This window comes from Schistocerca americana, chromosome 3 (assembly GCF_021461395.2).
Source record: "Schistocerca americana isolate TAMUIC-IGC-003095 chromosome 3, iqSchAmer2.1, whole genome shotgun sequence".
Classification (NCBI taxonomy): domain Eukaryota; kingdom Metazoa; phylum Arthropoda; class Insecta; order Orthoptera; family Acrididae; genus Schistocerca; species Schistocerca americana.
Window position 1 is genome coordinate 385,864,526 of NC_060121.1, and position 17,528 is coordinate 385,882,053.

A 17,528-nucleotide genomic window follows, 5' to 3' on the forward strand; every position below is an offset into this window, starting at 1 on the left:
AAGCGGAAAAAGATACAAATGGAAAAAGAACTGAAGAAATCATCTGCAAAACTTAAGCGAGGTCTCTGCTTCGCAATAGGATGCCTTGGACGCTACGCCAACGCCTGACGGTATATAAACAGCAACCGAAAAAGCTTTTTTCCTTCATTCCTAGAAAAATATGCGTTTACGGACACCATATATCATAATGAAAAATGCTCAGTTTGCAATTATCTGTCACTCCCGCCAGTTTTGAATCGATTGCGCCTTATGAACTTCATCGGTGGTTTTCTCAAAAAGGGACGGGGGCCTGGGGGAGGTGGGCAGGGGGGGGGGGGGGGTTGCGTAGATCAAAAATATCTAAGAGTCTTTCATTTTTTCATTTTCGGTCGTACGCGAGCGACATGCCAAACATGAGACACATCGGTTTACCGTGTCTGAGGCCTTCCCCCCTTGTATAAGACTTGTCTTCTGCCCACCCAATACAACACGGTATTCTTGGGACGCATCAAAGAAGACCTCAGTTTACAGAAGGCCAGGGTATGCCAGATTCTGCACCAGTATTGCAAGACTTATATTAACGAGTTTAGCTTCAGTCTGAGCTAGCGTGACAGCCAACAGTGTCGATTAACTTTATAGACCGTCTCCAAGACTGTTATAGCGCCAGTCACATATGGGATGAACAACTTGTGTAGTATCTTGAGCTCCTTGTGCACTGGCCCAGGACACAAATGTCTACCATGGAGACTCCTCCCTGGTGGAACTTGACTATACTCAGCAGCGGTCCCTGCATCAAATGGTTTTGGTACCTGACGCCTGTTACCCGTTGAATAAGTCTCGGATTCTATTGATCACCATCTCACTTGAGACACTCAGATTCTCACCGAGTTGTCAAATATTTCCTCCACTGACGTGTGTGGTACCTATTTGTGATTGTGTTCTTCGATCTAATTAGTTTCCATTTCATTCAATTTTTTGGTGTGCTGGCTCTCTTTATCGAAGGAGTGTCAATTTCAGCAAATATTGATTTTTGGCAGATAGCATTGTATTATTGTTCCAGACATTCAATAATTTCACTATGCCATGTGGGAACAGAATTTTATTCGTTCCTTAATTATGCTTCTCCCTTTCCATAACCATCTGCGCCTTAAAAATGTCAGTACTTGTAGAAAACTGTCCTCTCTAAGGCCTCTGACGCCTGCTGGACTGGCTACCGACGGTAATGGTTCTGTTGCAGGTGGTGATGCTGTCGGCTGCGATGTCGTTCCCCTTCGTCTTCGCAGACTATCTGGAGCAGATCGGTCACGGCACGGAGGCCATGACTACTCTCACCAGTATATGCATGTCCATTTCCTCGTTCTCCGGTAAGCAACACAGTAGTCGTAGTAGCTAACATTCTACTCACCTATCAGTGCGAACATTTCTTTCCTATCAATAATTTCTCGCGTGGAGAGGCCATTATCGCTTTTACAGGGTGTCTCAGGAAACGTCAATACCAGTTCATGCTTACCGCACAGTATTCCAGCTAGAAGCGCAAGTAAATACACAAACAATTTCTGAGTTGAAACTTCCTGGCAGATTAAAACTGTGTGCCGGACCAAGACTCGAACTCGGGACCTTTGCCCGCGAAAGGCACAGGTCTCGAGGTCGAGTCTCGGTGCGGCACACAGTTTTAATCTGCCAGAAAGTTTCATATCAGCACGCACTTCGCTGCAGAGTGAAAATCTCATTCTGTAAACATCCCGCAGGCTGTGGCTAAGCCATGTCTCCGCAGTATCCTTTCTTTGAGGATCGCAGAAGAGCTTCTGTGAAGTTTGGAAAGAAGGATACGAGGAACTGGCAGAATTGAAGCTTTAAGGACTGTTCGTGAGTCGTGCTTGGGGAGCTCAGATGGTTGCCGGCACGGTGGCTCAGCGTGTTCGGTCAGAGGGTTAGCTGCCCTCTGTAATAAAGAACTGAGTCAACGGCTCAACACTGAACTTCAACGGGTGTCATGGGACATCCGCACAGAACAAACGCAACGAATAAAATCGAACAAATTGAGAACAAAAAAAAAAAAAAGATGCTTGAGCACTTGCCCGCGAAAGGCAAAGGTCCCGAGTTCGAGTCTCTGTCAGGCACAAAGTTTTAATCTGCCAAGAAGTTTCATATCAGCGCACACTCCGCTGCAGAGTGAAAATTTCATTCTGGAATTTATGAGTTAAGCGAAAGACACCTTCAGATTGAGCAACTAGTCGAAACGTCATCTATCAAACTATTCATGGCAATTTCTCTTTACCTGTCGTTTCAGCTATTATCACAGATGTATATAGTAATGGATACGATTTCTTAAGAGTTAAAGGTAGATGCAGCTGATTCCATGGGGGTGTGCTTGCTTTCCTGCAATGAAATAGTAAATGAACATATAATTTAATAATAGAAGAATTTCAAAAGGTCCGCGTCATTATTTAAACGTTCACAGCATTTCTAGAGTGTAGAAAGCTTTTGACAATATTGACCTGACACTCTCTAAGTTCTGTAGGTAGCGGAAGCCAAATACAGGGTGCTAAAGGTTATTCACTACTTATACAAAAACCATAATGCCGTTATAAATGTTGAAGGATGTGAAAGGGAAGCAGTAGTTGAGAAGGGAGTGAGGCAGGGTTGCGTCCTTATCCCCTACATTAATCAGTCTTTACACTGAGCATGCTCCAAAGCAAACCAAGTTGATGGGTGGAGAAACAGTATCGTTGTTACTGATAGTCTGCGAAAACAAGTTCATAGATGTTGGCCACTGAAGAATCGTCTATACAAGATGGCGCACTGAAGCAACGAAGCTGGCTGCCATATAATAAACAACATCGTAAGGACAGCTGTATATGTTCCATTTTATTACATAAATTTGTAAACTTAACTAAAGTCAAAGAGAACATATAAAAACCTTGACGTTTGCTTCCTGTTGTTGTTGTCTTCAGTCCGAAGACTGGTTTGATACAGCTCTTCATTCTACTCTATCCTGTGCAAGTCAGTTCATCTGCGAATAACTAATATACCCATATACTTTTGAACCTGCTTACTGTATTAATCTCTTGGTCTCCCCTTACAAGTTTTATCCCCCATACTTCCCTCCAATTCGAATATGGTGATCCCTTCATGTCTCTGAATGTGTCCTGTCGACTGGTCCCTTCTTTTAGTCAACCAGTGCCCCAAATTTTTTCCACAATTCTATTCAGTATCTCCTCATTTCTTACATGATCTAATCTTCAGCATTCATATGTAGCACCACGTTTCAAAACCTACTATTCTATTTTTGTCTGAACTGTTTATTGTCCACGTTTCAATTCCACACAAGACTACACACAAACAAATATCTTCAGAAAAGACTTCTTAACAATCAACTCTGTATTCAGTATTAACAAATTTCTTTTCTTCATAAAAGCTTTTTTGCGACTACCAGTCTAGTTTTTATATCCTGTCTACTTCGGATATCATCAATTATTTTGCTGCCCAAATAGCAAAACTCATCTCGTTTTCTAATCTGACTCCGCTTATGACATTGCTGTTCTGCCAAAGATCAGCTGATCGGAATGGGCAGAGTCTTGAAAAGATGAACATAACAAAGGAAAAGGATAATTGTAGTTGTATTTATTTCAAATAGGTACTCCATTCATAGTATTATAGTTGGTAGTGACTTCTGTCTACCATCGATTTGTTGCCAAAAATAATTGTACTGAATGCTTTCACATAAAACTGTTTAGAACAATTAGATCAGCAACCTACTCGAAGGGTAAACAGTTGCGATAATGTACTTGACCTCTTACCAACAATGCTGAGCGAATAGGGAGCATCGTGACGGACACAGGAAATAGTGCCCATAAACCATTTTTGAAGACACCGAACACCGTAACGTCCAAACCCACTATAAATAAAGGCAAAGCAGGTAAAAAAATTTCTAGACGCCTTTCTAAGACACAGTTTCCTCTCTTCCCGATGTGATTATGTAAGCGTAGACCAGATGTCGTTTCAGTTCAAAGAAATTGTATCGAGAGCAGTTGAGAGATATGTACTACAAAAATAAATAAGAGCTGGTACTGATCCCCCGTGGTACACAAAAAGAGTCAGAAAACTGTTGCACAAGCAACGACAAGATGCATAACAAATTTAGAAGAACGCAAAATCCCCAACATTGGCGAAGTTTGACAGAAGCCCGAAATTTAGCGCGAATTTCAATGCGAGATTCTTTTAATACTTTCCACAACGAAACTCTATCTCTAAATGTGTCAGAAAACCCAAAGAGATTCTGATCATATGTAAAGTACTCCAGCGGCAAGACGCAATCAATACTTTACTGCGCGGCTGATCTCGGCGGAGATTCGAGTCCTCCCTCGGGCATGGGTGTGTGTGTTTGTCCTTAGGGTAAGTTAGGTTAACTAGTGTGTAAGCTTAGGGATTGATGACCTTAGTAGTTAAGTCCCATACCATTTCACACACACATACACACTTTACTGCGCGATAACAATGGTGATGTCACTGATGAGAGTGCCACTATAGCAGAATTACTGAACACGTTTTTCCGAAACTTCTTCACCGAATAAGACGAAGTAAATTTTTTAGAATTCGAATCTAGAACGACAACATATATAACTTAAAAGTAGGTATCCTCGGTGTAGCGAAACAGCTTAAATCACTTAATAAAGGCAAGGCCACCAGTCGAGATTATAGATCAGTCATGGTACTTTAGAGTATGCTGATACAATAGTTCCTTACTTAGCTATCATATACAACTGCTCGCTCTTCGAAATATCCATACCTAAAGACAGGAAAGTTGTACAAGTCACAAAGGAAATTGAATCAATCTAAGAAATTACAGACCCATATCACTAAAGTCGATTTGCAGTAGGATTTTGGAACATGTACTGCGTTCGAATATTATGAAATAATTCGAAGAAAAACATTTATAGACAAATAGTCAGCACTGATTCAGAAAATATCGTTCTTATGAAAAACAACTAGCTCTCTATTCTCACGGGGTAATTAGTGCTATCCACAGGGGATATTAAACTGATTCCATATTTTAGATTTCCAGAAGACTGTCGGCACCGGACTGGATACGCGATTTCCTGTCAGAAGGGTCACAGTTCCTAGCAACTGACGGAAAGATATCGAGTAAAACAGAAGTCTTACCTGGCGTTCCCTAAGGAAGTTTTATATTCCCTCTGCTGTTTTTGATGTATATAAACGACATACTGGAGGAGGCAATTTGAGCAGACCTCTTAGATGGTTTGCAGATGATGTTGTCATTTACCGTCTTGTAAAGTCGTCAGATGACCAGAAGCAATTGCAAAATGATTTAGGTAAGACATCCGTATGGTGCGAAAAATAATAATTGACTCTAAATAATGAATAGTTTGAAACCGTCCACAAAAATACGAAACAGAAATGCGCAAAATTTCGGTTACACGATAAATCACACAAATCTAAAGGCTGTAAATTCTACTAAATACTTCTACTAAATACAATTATCAATAACTTAAATTGGAACGATCACATAGATACTGTTGTTGGTAAAGCAAATCAAGACTGCGATTTATTGGCAGAACACTTAGAAAGTGCAACAGGTCTACTAAAGTGGCTGCTTACACCACGATTGCCCGCCCTCTTCTTTGCGGTATGGGATCCACATCAGATGGGACTGATGGAGGACATCGAAAAAGTTCAAAGAAAGGAAGCTCGTTTTGTATTATCATGAAATAGTGGAGAGAGTGCCGCGGACATGATACACGAATTGGAGTGACAGGCATTAAAGCAAAGGAGACTTCCGTTTCACAGAATCTTCTGGTGAAATTTCATTCACCGACTTTCTCGATCGATTGCGAAAATGTTCTATTGGCGCTCACGTACGTAGGGAGAAATGATGATCATGATAAAATAAGTGAAATCAGAGGTCGCACAGGAAGATTAAAGTGCACATTTTTCCCGGGCGCTATTCGAGAGAGGACAAGTAGAGAAATAGCTTGAAGGTGGTTCTATGAACCCTCTTCCAGGAACTTAATTATGAATTGCCGAGTACAAAGTATTAAATCAAGCGATGCTGAAGGTATTTGATTACGAAATGAGACACTAAAAGTAGTAGATGGGTTTTGCAATTTTGGTGGCAAAATGGCCAAAGAGCCTGTGCTCTGGACATGGAAAGAAAAATGAATTTGGAAAGGAGAAATTCGTTAACATATAATGTAATTTTAAATGTTACGATGTCTTTTCTGAAGATATTTGTCTGGAATGTAGCGTTGTACAGAAGTGAAGCGTTCATACACGAAGACAACAGAAACTTTTAAATGTGGCGCTACACAAGAATATGAAGGTTAGAGGGGTGTATCCAGCTGATCATAAGGAGTTTCTTAAGTAATTTGGAAAAATAAATTTATGTTCATCCTAACCGAAAGAAGGGATCGGTTGATGGGACACATTGTGAGGCAACAAGGATTCGGTAATTTGATAATGGAGGGAAGTGTGTGTGTTGGACGAGTTGGAGAAAATTCTATAGAGGCCGAGAGATGCATACAGGAAACAGGCTGAAATGGATGTAGGTTGGGGTAGCTGTACAGGAATGAAGCACCCGTGTTCGTTACTTTCCCAAAGTATATTGAAGAGTTGACGCTTGTTGATTGTGTGTTGCAGGTCTCCTGTGCAATCAGCTGTTCCGGCGATTCTCCTGCAGACAGATCGGTTTGGTCGGAGCTGCGTTTTACGTCCTCGCTCAGGGACCGGTGGCGTTTGCTACGTCCTTCGTTCACTTCGTCCTGTCTTCGATTAGCGCTGGTGAGTGACTTACCGTAACGCTGTAGCTAAGGAAGACTGATGCATTGCCTTGTTTTAGCATGGCAGCAACTAGGCCGGCGCTAGTCCGGCAACATTCTAACTACTTGGTTGCTACCGTGGCAGTCATTAGTAAATTTGAGTAAAGCTGTGGTGGTTATTAAGGGGACTGAACAGTGAATGGAGTTACAAACTAACTTTCGGAAACGAAAAAGTTGGCGAGGCGCAAAAAAACGTTATCATCAATTACTATTATTATTGCTATTATTATTACTATTGTTATTATTATTTTCTTCAACGAGCATGGCTGGCTTATGGACTCGTGTTTCTTTCCATCCAATTACCAGGTGGGATCAGAGGAGTTCCCATTTAGGACAAATGGGAAGGTATTCCTAGTTCCGAAATGTACCTGACAGCCAAGGAAAACGTCCCGAAAGATTCGGTCAGAACTGGGAATTTGTACTACTTTTATTATATTTCAGAAAGAATGTTGTCCAAAACAGCCATTTTTTTCTCTTTGAAATAAAAGGTTGCCAACGGAATGCAGACCCAGACTAAATGGTAGCGCGTTTTGAGAAAATTTGTGCACAAATAACCAAGTACATTATTAAAGAAACTGGGGAGTTATGAAGATAAATATGTTTCGAATCTTGGCCGGCAGAATTACAAATATCTGCTCTGTTGGAGATAAAACTCCTGTCGCCATAAAGACTGCAATAATCTGGCGCGTCGTGTGACTAGAATGTCGTCATATCGCGTGTGCCAGCGCAAGAGCTATTTGCGCAAGACGCGGCGCATTGTGTCATCGCATTTGATAACGACTCCTGAACGCTTCATAGCAGACAATAGGCCTCATGGGAGCCACTGTGTGAGGGGTGTATTTAGTTCGTGTCTGTCATCTTCAACTATCAAGAATTGTAGCATTGAGTAGGAGAGCCAGAGTGCTGCAAGTTACATGCCTTTCAGTGATGGACAGCGTCTGTCGGTGAACAGTTGTACCATGCATATCCATCACCTCGCTAAGCCGTACAGAAACAAAGGCATTGTTACATTGATAAATAATAGTTATTATCAATACTAGCTGCGTACCTGGCACAGCCCTAGTATGTATTTATTCCGTTCTTCTATTACTTCATCTCCTCCTCCCCCATCTATCTGTTCTCCTCTTCCACCTCCACTCTATGTCAATATCCTCCTGCCTCGCTCTATGTCCATCTGCTCCTCCCCCTACCTCCGTTCGCTTTCTCCTACTCCCTCTGACCATCTCCTGCTCCCCCCTCTATATCCTCCTCACACCCTCTAAGACCACTTCCTTCCCCCCTCTCTCTGTCCACCTCCTCCTCCCACGTCTCTGTGCATCTGCTCCTCCCTCTATATCCTCCTCACACCCTCTAAGACCACTTCCTTCCCCCTTCTCTCTGTCCACCTCCTCCTCCCACGTCTCTGTGCATCTTCTCCTCCCTCCTCTCTCTGTCCATCTGCTCCTTCCCTCCCCCCCCCCCTTCCACTCTCTCTCCCTATCTCGTTCTCTTGTCTTGCTGACCATCTCCTCCTCCTACTCCCTCTTTCTGTCCATCTCCCCTCCTTTCTGTCGGCCCATCTTCTGTCCTCCGTCCCATCCCCCCTCCCCCGCCCGTTATCACACCCACAGTAGTTCTTTTCAGACAATAAGTGATACATGTACCAAGTTTTGTTGAAGTCGATCCGGTGGAGTGGAAGGAAATGTGGAACATGCATACATACTACATACATTCATACACTATGAGATCAAAAGTATCCGGACACCTGGCTGAAAAAGACTTACAAGTTAGTGGCGCCCTCCATCGGTAATGCTGGAATTCAATATGGTGTTGGCCCACCCTTTGCCTTGATGACACCTTCCACTCTCGCAGGCATACGTTCAATCAGGTGCTGGAAGATTTCTTGGGGGATGATAGCCCATTCTTCGCGGAGTGCTGCACTGAGGAGAGGTAACGATGTCGGTCGGTGAGGTGTGGCACGAAGTCGGCGTTCCAAAACATCCCAAAGATGTTCTATAGGATTCAGGTCAGGACTCTGTGCAGGCCAGTCCGTTACAGGGATGTTATTCTCCTGCAACCACTCCGCCACAGGCCGTGCGTTGTGAACAGGTGCTCGATCTTGTTGAAAGATGCAGTCGCCATCCCCGAATTTCTCTTCAAAAGTGGGAAGCAAGAAGGTGCTTAAAACATCAATTTAGGCCTGTGCAGTGATAGTGCCACGCAAAACGACAAGTGGTGCAAGCCCCCTCCATGAAAAACACGACCACACCATAACACCACCGCCTCCGAGTTTTACAGTTGGCACTACACACTCTGGCAGATGAGGTTCACCGGGCATTCGCCATACCCACACCCCGTCATCGGATCGTCGGATCGCCACATTGTGTACCGTGATTTGTCACTCCACACAGTGTGTTTCCACTGTTCAATCTGTTCAATCGTCCAATGTTTACGCTCCTTGCACCAAGCGAGGCGTCGTTTGGTGTTTACTGCCATGATGTGTTGCTTATGAACAGCCGCTCGACCATGAAATCCAAGTTTTCTCACCTCCCGCCTAATTGTCGTAGTGCTTCCAGTGGATCCTGATGCAGTTTGGAATTCCAGTGTGATGGTCTGGATAGATGTTTGCCAATTACACATTATGGCCCTCTGCAACTGTTGGCGGTCTCTGTCAGTCAACAGACGAGGTCGGCCTGTACGCTTTTGTCCTGTACGTGTCACTTTACGTTTCCACTTTACTATCACATCGGAAACAGTGGACCTTGGGATGTTTAGGAGTGTGGGAATCTCGCGTACAGACGTATGACACAAGTGACACCCAAACACCTGACCATGTTCGAAGTCCGTGAGTTCCTCGGAGCACTCCATTCTGCTCTCTCACGATGTCTAATGACTGCAGAGGTCGCTGTTATGGAGTACCTGGCAGTAGGTGGCAGCACATTGCACCTAATATGAAAAACCTATTCTTTTGGGGGTGTCCGCATGCTTTTGATCACATACTTCCATCCACTTTAATTATATATATGGATTCCGAAAAAATAAATTCAGAGTCATACATCAATGTTATACTGGCGATCTATCGACTGTATCGTTCATTCACCATATGTATCGAATTTTCATATTTATCTATACTTTAGCTAGATATTGGACGTATCAACGGTTTCATCACACAATTTGTCAATTAAACTTAAAATTATCAATACTAGTCTGCAAAACACCAATATGGCATAATTTGTAATCACTGTTTTACGAAGAATGTATTGTGTACAAATATTCATATATTTCAAAAGGCGTAAGACCAGAATAATACATTATTAGAAAATAGAGTGAAATTTGACAGCTTCATGTAAAATACAATCCTTTAAACAAATCGTGGATCAGTTTTCAACAACTTTTACGAGTTTTTGAACACGACGCATGTCGCTGAACTTTGGGTATCACGACAGCTCACACTTATTAAAAAAGCGCGCCGAACAGAGACAGCATGCTTTAAACGCCGACTCACATTGCCTAAGTGCTGCTTGTATCAATATCATATCGAGACAAAATACCAAAGCAAGCACTGGAAGAATTTGGATTCACAACCGCCGAAAAAGGCGAAGACCCAACTACCTTCGAGCATGGTGATGATTGGTTTTTAGGACTATCATGGTTTGATACTGACATTATTTTCGTAAGGGGCAAACAGACAAAGCAGCATACCGCGTTATTCTCCTGACTGATCTGACAACTGGTGACGGCTCCCTCTTGCCTCGGATGAAGAAAGGATTGCGCACCAGGCAGTTCCAGAATTTTAGAGGTGTAACTTTCCTGGATAGCTAGAATGCAGACTTCTACAGCCAAAGTCTGTGCCAAGTACATCGTCGGGAAAACTGTGTCGCATTTCGAGATTAATACGTAGAGAAGGACTAACTTCACGACCAAGTTTAATGGCGCCAGCTAGATTTTTTTCGAGTCGATAATAAATGTTTTGTGACTATACTTCTCAGAATTCGGAAGCGTCTCATGATATAACAGCACTTCTTACATCTAATTACGTACTAGAACCGTGACTAAAGGCAGCAAAATTGGTGATCCGTTGGGTATATGCTTGTCAGTCGTCTTGAGCAAATCTGGAATGCCATTTAAATGTTTCGAAAATGTTGAGACAATCTGTTATGCACGGTAACAGATTGTCAATCAAATACGATTCGAGTTCGTTTTAGAAGTATTTGATTTTCTGTAAGATTCTTTATGTTACTTGGTACCTGCCCAAAAAAATTTGTAAGCGCTTACTTCATAGCTTTTTGTCGTACGTAAAACTCTAGTGATAGGATCCTGTCTGTCAGCTTTCTTCTAGTGTCGTATTTTGATAGGAGTTATTACTTCTGAAATGTGGCTGGTTGTTGGCAACAAATTTCTTACAGGAATTAATGTGCTATTTCACTAAATAAAATGTTTTATTTCACTGTCACTACGTTCATTGGTCTACAAGAGGTGCAACTGTTAACACAAGGAAGATTAGGGTTTTTCGTACCGTCGATGACAGGGTTCTTAAGAGACGAAACTCACCAACGGGAAGGATGGAAAAGGATTGAAAGGCAGATCGATTATGCCATTTTAAAAAGATCCGCTTTAAGCGATTTAGCGAAACCACGGAAAACTTAATCTGATGGTCGGAGGGGGACTAGAACCGCCGACCTCCCGAACGCGAGTCTAGTGCTTACGACCGCGTCACCTCGCTTGGTAAGTGTTAACAAGCACCACAGCTGACTCTTCTAAACATTTAGATCTCCACTGAGTGGTTGGGAGCAAGTATCCGCAGCAAGCAAACATGCAAAACTATCCGATCTAACAGCATGTTTATATGAAAATCTTGTTAATTAATTCAAATACTCTTCTCGGGTTTGTTGTCAGATCGTATTATGCAAATACTAAAGTATTTCGTCGATACAGCTGTTCGACATCTTCAGATAGTGGTACTTTCTGTTGTCACTGCTGCGAAGCGCTGCTGATGACAGGCGCGCGATGGCGTCGAAATTTATCAGTCCAGGAGCCAGGTAGCACGCTTGCGCCGGAAGTCGCCTGCAGTTGGAGGAAAGCGTCGACTGTAGTCCCCCTTGCCAGGAGCGAAAGAAAAAGCTTTTCGAGCGTGTGCTGTGGGCAAAGACTGTGCCTCCGGACGCTCCAGTGGTTAAAAGCTGAATAAAATTCTGCAATACACTGTGTCCGGTCGTGAATCGGAGGTTCTGTTTCTTCTGTTTTGATTGCATGTAAGCCAATGTTGGAATCCAGGCGGCGCTTAATTGAAAACCTGTATCCCTGTTGATAACATTATCCGCCGTATCGATATATATGGCATCCTTGAAAACCAGGTCCCAGAAACCAGCTGTGAATAAAACTTCAGTCTGCTTGTAAAACATACGACGCATCGTGTCCAGGCAATCAGGCTGTCCCGGCTGTTCAACACAACGTTCTTGCACGGTTCAGCTTGTCTGCCCAACATCATATTTCCCACATCGGCATGGGATCATTTACACGCCAAAACAAGATCGTCTTTGTCTGAGAACAACAAATTCCTCAATATGGCTGGTGGCCGAAAAACACACTTGATGTCGTGTATTCGGAGGATTCTTTCTATTCTTGAAGACTTGCAGTGAATTAGAAAGGGAAAAATAAGAGTGGAAGACCAAGAACGAAGTGCACGGATTAAAAAGTGTGTAAGAAACGGATATAGCCTTTCACTCCTACTATTCAATCTATGCCTCGAAGAAGCAACGACGGAAATAAAAGAAATGTTCAAGAACGGAATTCAAATTCAAGGCGAATGGATATCAATGATACGATTCACTGATGACATTTCTATCCTCGGTGAAAATGAAGAATTCCAGAAAGTGATGAATGGAAGAAACAGCCTGATGGGTACAGAATGTGGACAAAGAGTAAGTCGAAGTAAGACGAAAGAAATGCGAAGCAGCAGAGATTAGAAAAGCGAGAGGCTTAACAACATAATTGGAGCTCAAAAATTAGACTAAGTTAAAGAATTATTCTACATAGGCAGCAAAATAACCCATAATGGACGGAGTAAGGATGACATCGAAAGCAGACTAGCACCTGCAAGAAGGGCATTCCTCGCTTATGGAGGTCTACTAGTATCAATATGAGGAAGAAATTTCTGAGAATGTACCTCTGGAGCACAGCATTGTATGGTAGTGGAACATGGACTGTGGTAAAACCGGAACAGAAGAGAATCGAAGAAACTGAGACGTGATGCAACAGACGAGTGTTGAAAATTAGGTGGATTGGTAAGGTAAGGTTCTCTGCAGAATCGATGAGGTGAGGAATATACGGAAAACACTGACAACAAGACGGGACAGAATGATAGAACATGTGTTAAGGAATCAGGGAATAATTTCCATGGACTAGAGGGAGCTGTAGAGGGTAAAAGTCGCAGAGAAAGACAGAGATTGGGATACAATCAGCAAACAATTGCAAGTGCTAGTCTGAGGTGAAAAGGTTGGCACAGGAGAGGAATTCGTGGCGGGCCGCATCAAACCAGTCAGAAGACTGAAGACAAAAAATAAAAGAAGTTAATGAAATTTCAGCAGCAAAACCAAAAAAAAAATTGCCCCACAGCCAATGAAACGCACGAAGGGATGAGCGCTGATATTGAACTAAGAGACTCTCGGGAGAATAGCCTGTGTACATACGTACCGTATTTAATGAGTTAACAAGTCGTTCGCTTGTACATGATTAGTAGAGACTGTCCGTAGAAATAACAAAGTCTGAATTCCATAGAGCTTAAGCAACTGCGAGTAAAAGTGTACGAGGGAGTGTTAATAAGTACTGCCTCCAAATTTTTTATCTGAACACTAGTAAAGCCATTTAAATGAAGCAAACATTATTAACGTTCTGCATCTTCTTTCTTCATGTCTACGGATCTATTTGCCAACACACTCACCCAGACGAAGAACACATATCTCCAGACGAGAGACCAGTTTGTTGATACCGTCGATGTAGAATATGTGACTTTGTTGACGAAGCCACTACGTCGCGTTTGCTTGCACCACTTCATCACTATCAAAGTAAAGTCCCTGAAGATGTTCTTTAAGTTTTGGAAACAGATGAAAAGCGATTGAGGCCCAATCGAAATTGTATGCAGGATGGTCTACGACAGTGAGCCCAAGGCCTCGGGTTGTTGCAGATGTCGCAGCGCTCGTATGTGGTCTGGCATTATCTTGCTGAAGGAGAGGGAGCTCCATGTGTGGACGAACTCTTCGAACTCGAAACTTCATTACATAACGTTGTTTCTCATGCTCCGACGTACACTGGCGAATGAAAATCGCAAAACTAAGGAGTAATGCAACATAAACGAAAATTGGTATAGGGATTTCCACATCTGAAGCATTATGTCCATTCAGATATCGCCTTAGTCGCGTAAGAGTGGAGCTAATAGCGCCACTATGAGGATGAAAACCAGGTTTGCTTTAAATACACGCTGTAAAGGTCGTGAATGTTTGTTACCTTTGAGATTGCACATGGTCAGTTGAATTTAGTCGAAAATGCCTTTAAGGTAACAAGGACGTCATTATCAACACCTCTCTGAGTTTGAACGAAGTCATGTAATGGGTCTACGGGAGGCTGGATGTTCCTTCTGCAATACTGCAGAAGGCAGACCTTGTACGTGATTACTGGCAGCGGTGGTCACGAGAATGCTAGAAGATCGAGCTCCAGACGGCCACGTGACACTACCGAGAGGCAGGACCATCGTCTTCTGCCCACGGTTCTGCCGCATCGCAGTGCTTCTGCAGCAGCAATTTGAGCAGCAGTCGGTACCACAGTGACACAACGAACTGTTACAAATAGGTTTCTTCAAGGACAGCTCCAAGCCATACGCTCTGTGGGGTGCATTCCACAGACGCCAAACCACCGCCATTTGCGACTTCAGTGGCGTCAAGCAAGATCTCATTCGAAGGCAGGGTAGATGTCTGTTATGTTCTCTGATGGAAGCTGATTCTGCCTCGGTATCAGTGATGGCCATGTGTTAGTTAGAGGGAGACCAGTTGAGGGCCTGTAACCAACCTATCTGCGTGCTAGAGAAACAAGACCTATACCTGGAGTTATAGTTTGGAGTGCGTTTTCATACGACAGCAGGAGCACTATCGTGCTTAATACACACATCCTGACTGCAAAATTGTACTTCAATCTGCGGATTAGACCTGTCGCCCTGCCAATCATGAATAGCATTCCAGTGGACGTGTTCCAAGAGGATAACGCTCGCCCACATACTTCTGCTATAACACAACATTTCCATAGAGTGTCGACATGTCTTGACCTCTTCCATGACCAGATCTGTCTCCAGTCGAGCACTTACGGGAAATCACAAGACGACAACTCCTGCGTCATCCACAACCAGCATTAACCGTGTCTGTATTGACCGATTAAGTACAACAGGCATGCAACTCTGATCCACAAACTGAAATGAGGTATCTGCAAAACACAATGAAAGCACATCTGCATGCTTACATTTAACATTCTGGCGGTTACACCACTTTGTAATATACCAGCATTTCACATTTCCAAATTCTTACTCTCGCTTACATTAATTTGTTATCTTGCAATGGTAATCACTTAAATATGTGACCTACACAGATGTATTCCCGAAATTTCATACCTCTACATTATTTATTTTTTTGGCGTTGCAATTTTGTTTTCGTCAGTTTAGTTACATTATAAAAATTGTTCAAATGGCTCTGAGCACTAAGGGACTTAACATCGGAGGTCATTAGTCCCCTAGAACTTAGAACTACTTAAACCTAACTAACCTAAGGACATCACACACATCCATGCCCGAGGCAGGATTTGAACCTGCGACCGTAGCGGTCGCGCGGTTCCAGACTGTAGCGCGTAGAACCGCTCTGCCACTCCGGCCGGCAGTTACATTACATACCGCCATGATACACGCGACAGTTCGGAGACCTCTATGGGCAGATAGTTGGAACTTGCGTGAGCGAAGCTCTAAAGTCGACTAAGTAGTATTTCTTTTTGGTCATGGGCTCGTTTTCTTAACAAATAAACAGATTGTAATAATACTCAGAAAGTGTAATTTTTGTGGAAACACTAGTACTTTCCACCCCTGCAATATTTGCGGTGCAAGTTTTAGGTGATGGACCCTGTATAACGGGCAGTGGTAAGAAAAACGACCACACAGCAAAGTAACGAGCAGCTCCCACGAAACAGCTAATGACAGTAGAGAGAAATGAGTTTTTCGATTTTCTTAGTGTAAACAATAAAAGCTCATCGAACAGTAAAAACTGCCGCCTGTAAAGGAAGAAAATCTACAGCGTGATTATAACTAAACTTTCACAAGCCCGTAGAAATAACACCACTAGTCAGAATGACGTCAAATTGCAACGGAATATCATCGGAGAAGGGGGAAAACGTATGGCAGAAGAAAAAAATAGTGTGAAAATTGATCAGTAGATGGTGCTGTATGTGTCAGACTACGTAAATTGAAACACCTGTCATACGCACGACCCACTGAAGTTGGTATAAACACGCAGGGTACATGGATTTTCCTCGTTTCGCGTCTGCGACGTTTGCCATGATCGCGCTCTGTTTGTAAAGCTGCATCACAAGAATGATGACTGTGCACACGTCGCTCTGCAGAAGTTCCGGACACTGAAGGGTTTGAAAAAAGGCGTTGGTCCTATGGCTGCCGTGGGTCTGGAGAAAATGATTTTCAAATTCGAAAAGACGGGTTCTTTTGGCGTGCCACCAGGTAGAGTGAGGAAACGAATTGTTTCGACCTCATTGCAAGCAGTGACCACAGCAATGCAGGAGGAGACGAGTGATAGTGTGCAAATGTGTAGTGCACGGAGAGTTATCAGAACATTGGACATATCCGTGAGCACGGTGCGTAAAACCCTACGAAACATCTTTGTTTGCTATCCATTAAAAATTACCCATGTGCACGAGTTGCTTCCTATTGACCTGCCAGCAAGACAGACCTTCGCTTTAGAATTTCTTGTTCGCATGGAAGTGGACAATGATAGGCCGTGGAAGATTTTGTGGACAGACGAAGTCCACTTCCATCTGACAGGATATGTCAACACACAGAATTGTCGAATATGGGCAAAGGAAAATCCACACGCAAATCAACCAGTACCACTTCATCCTGAAAAGGTCACTGTGTGGAGCGGGTTTACTGCATCATTTATCATAGGGCCATATTTTTTGAAGAGACAGGTCCTGTTACCTGTGCCGCCACTGGTAAGCGCTAAGAATGTATTTTGCGGAACCACGTCATTCCTGCTCTCCAACAGCGTGTGTGTTTGTGTGTGTGTGGATGGGATCATTTTTATGCAAGATGGCGCACGGCCGCACATTGCATATCCAGTTAAGCAGCTTTTGAAGCGCCATTTCGGAAATGCTAGAATATTCAGCCGCCATTTCCCTACATCCTCGCTGTCCCAATCACCTGATCTTAATCTGTGTGACTTCTGGCTGTGGAGCTATCTGCAAGAGGTTGTGTTCAGTGTTCTGATTGCAAAGTTAGCTGCATTGAAGGCAAGCATTGCGCAACACATTCTGAATGTGACCCCGGAAACACTTCGATCAGTTGTGGAACATGCTGTTTCACGATTTCAGCTAGTTGCAGAAAACGGTGGACAGCATATTGAACATGTTTTGCGCCAGTCACACGGAAATTAATAATGCGATTTAATTTTTACTGATGCTTTTTTATGCGGTTTT

General features: G+C 43.1%; 1 protein-coding gene across 1 annotated transcript in view; it reads left to right on the forward strand.

Moving 5' to 3' along the window:
• Positions 1-17,528, forward strand: part of LOC124607277 (monocarboxylate transporter 13-like) — a 97,152-nt gene that overhangs the window by 31,359 nt on the left and 48,265 nt on the right. The window contains exons 3-4 of the mRNA XM_047139556.1: positions 1,217-1,343; positions 6,637-6,777. Of these exons, the coding sequence (XP_046995512.1) occupies positions 1,217-1,343; positions 6,637-6,777 (268 nt within the window). The remainder of the gene's footprint in view (positions 1-1,216; positions 1,344-6,636; positions 6,778-17,528) is intronic.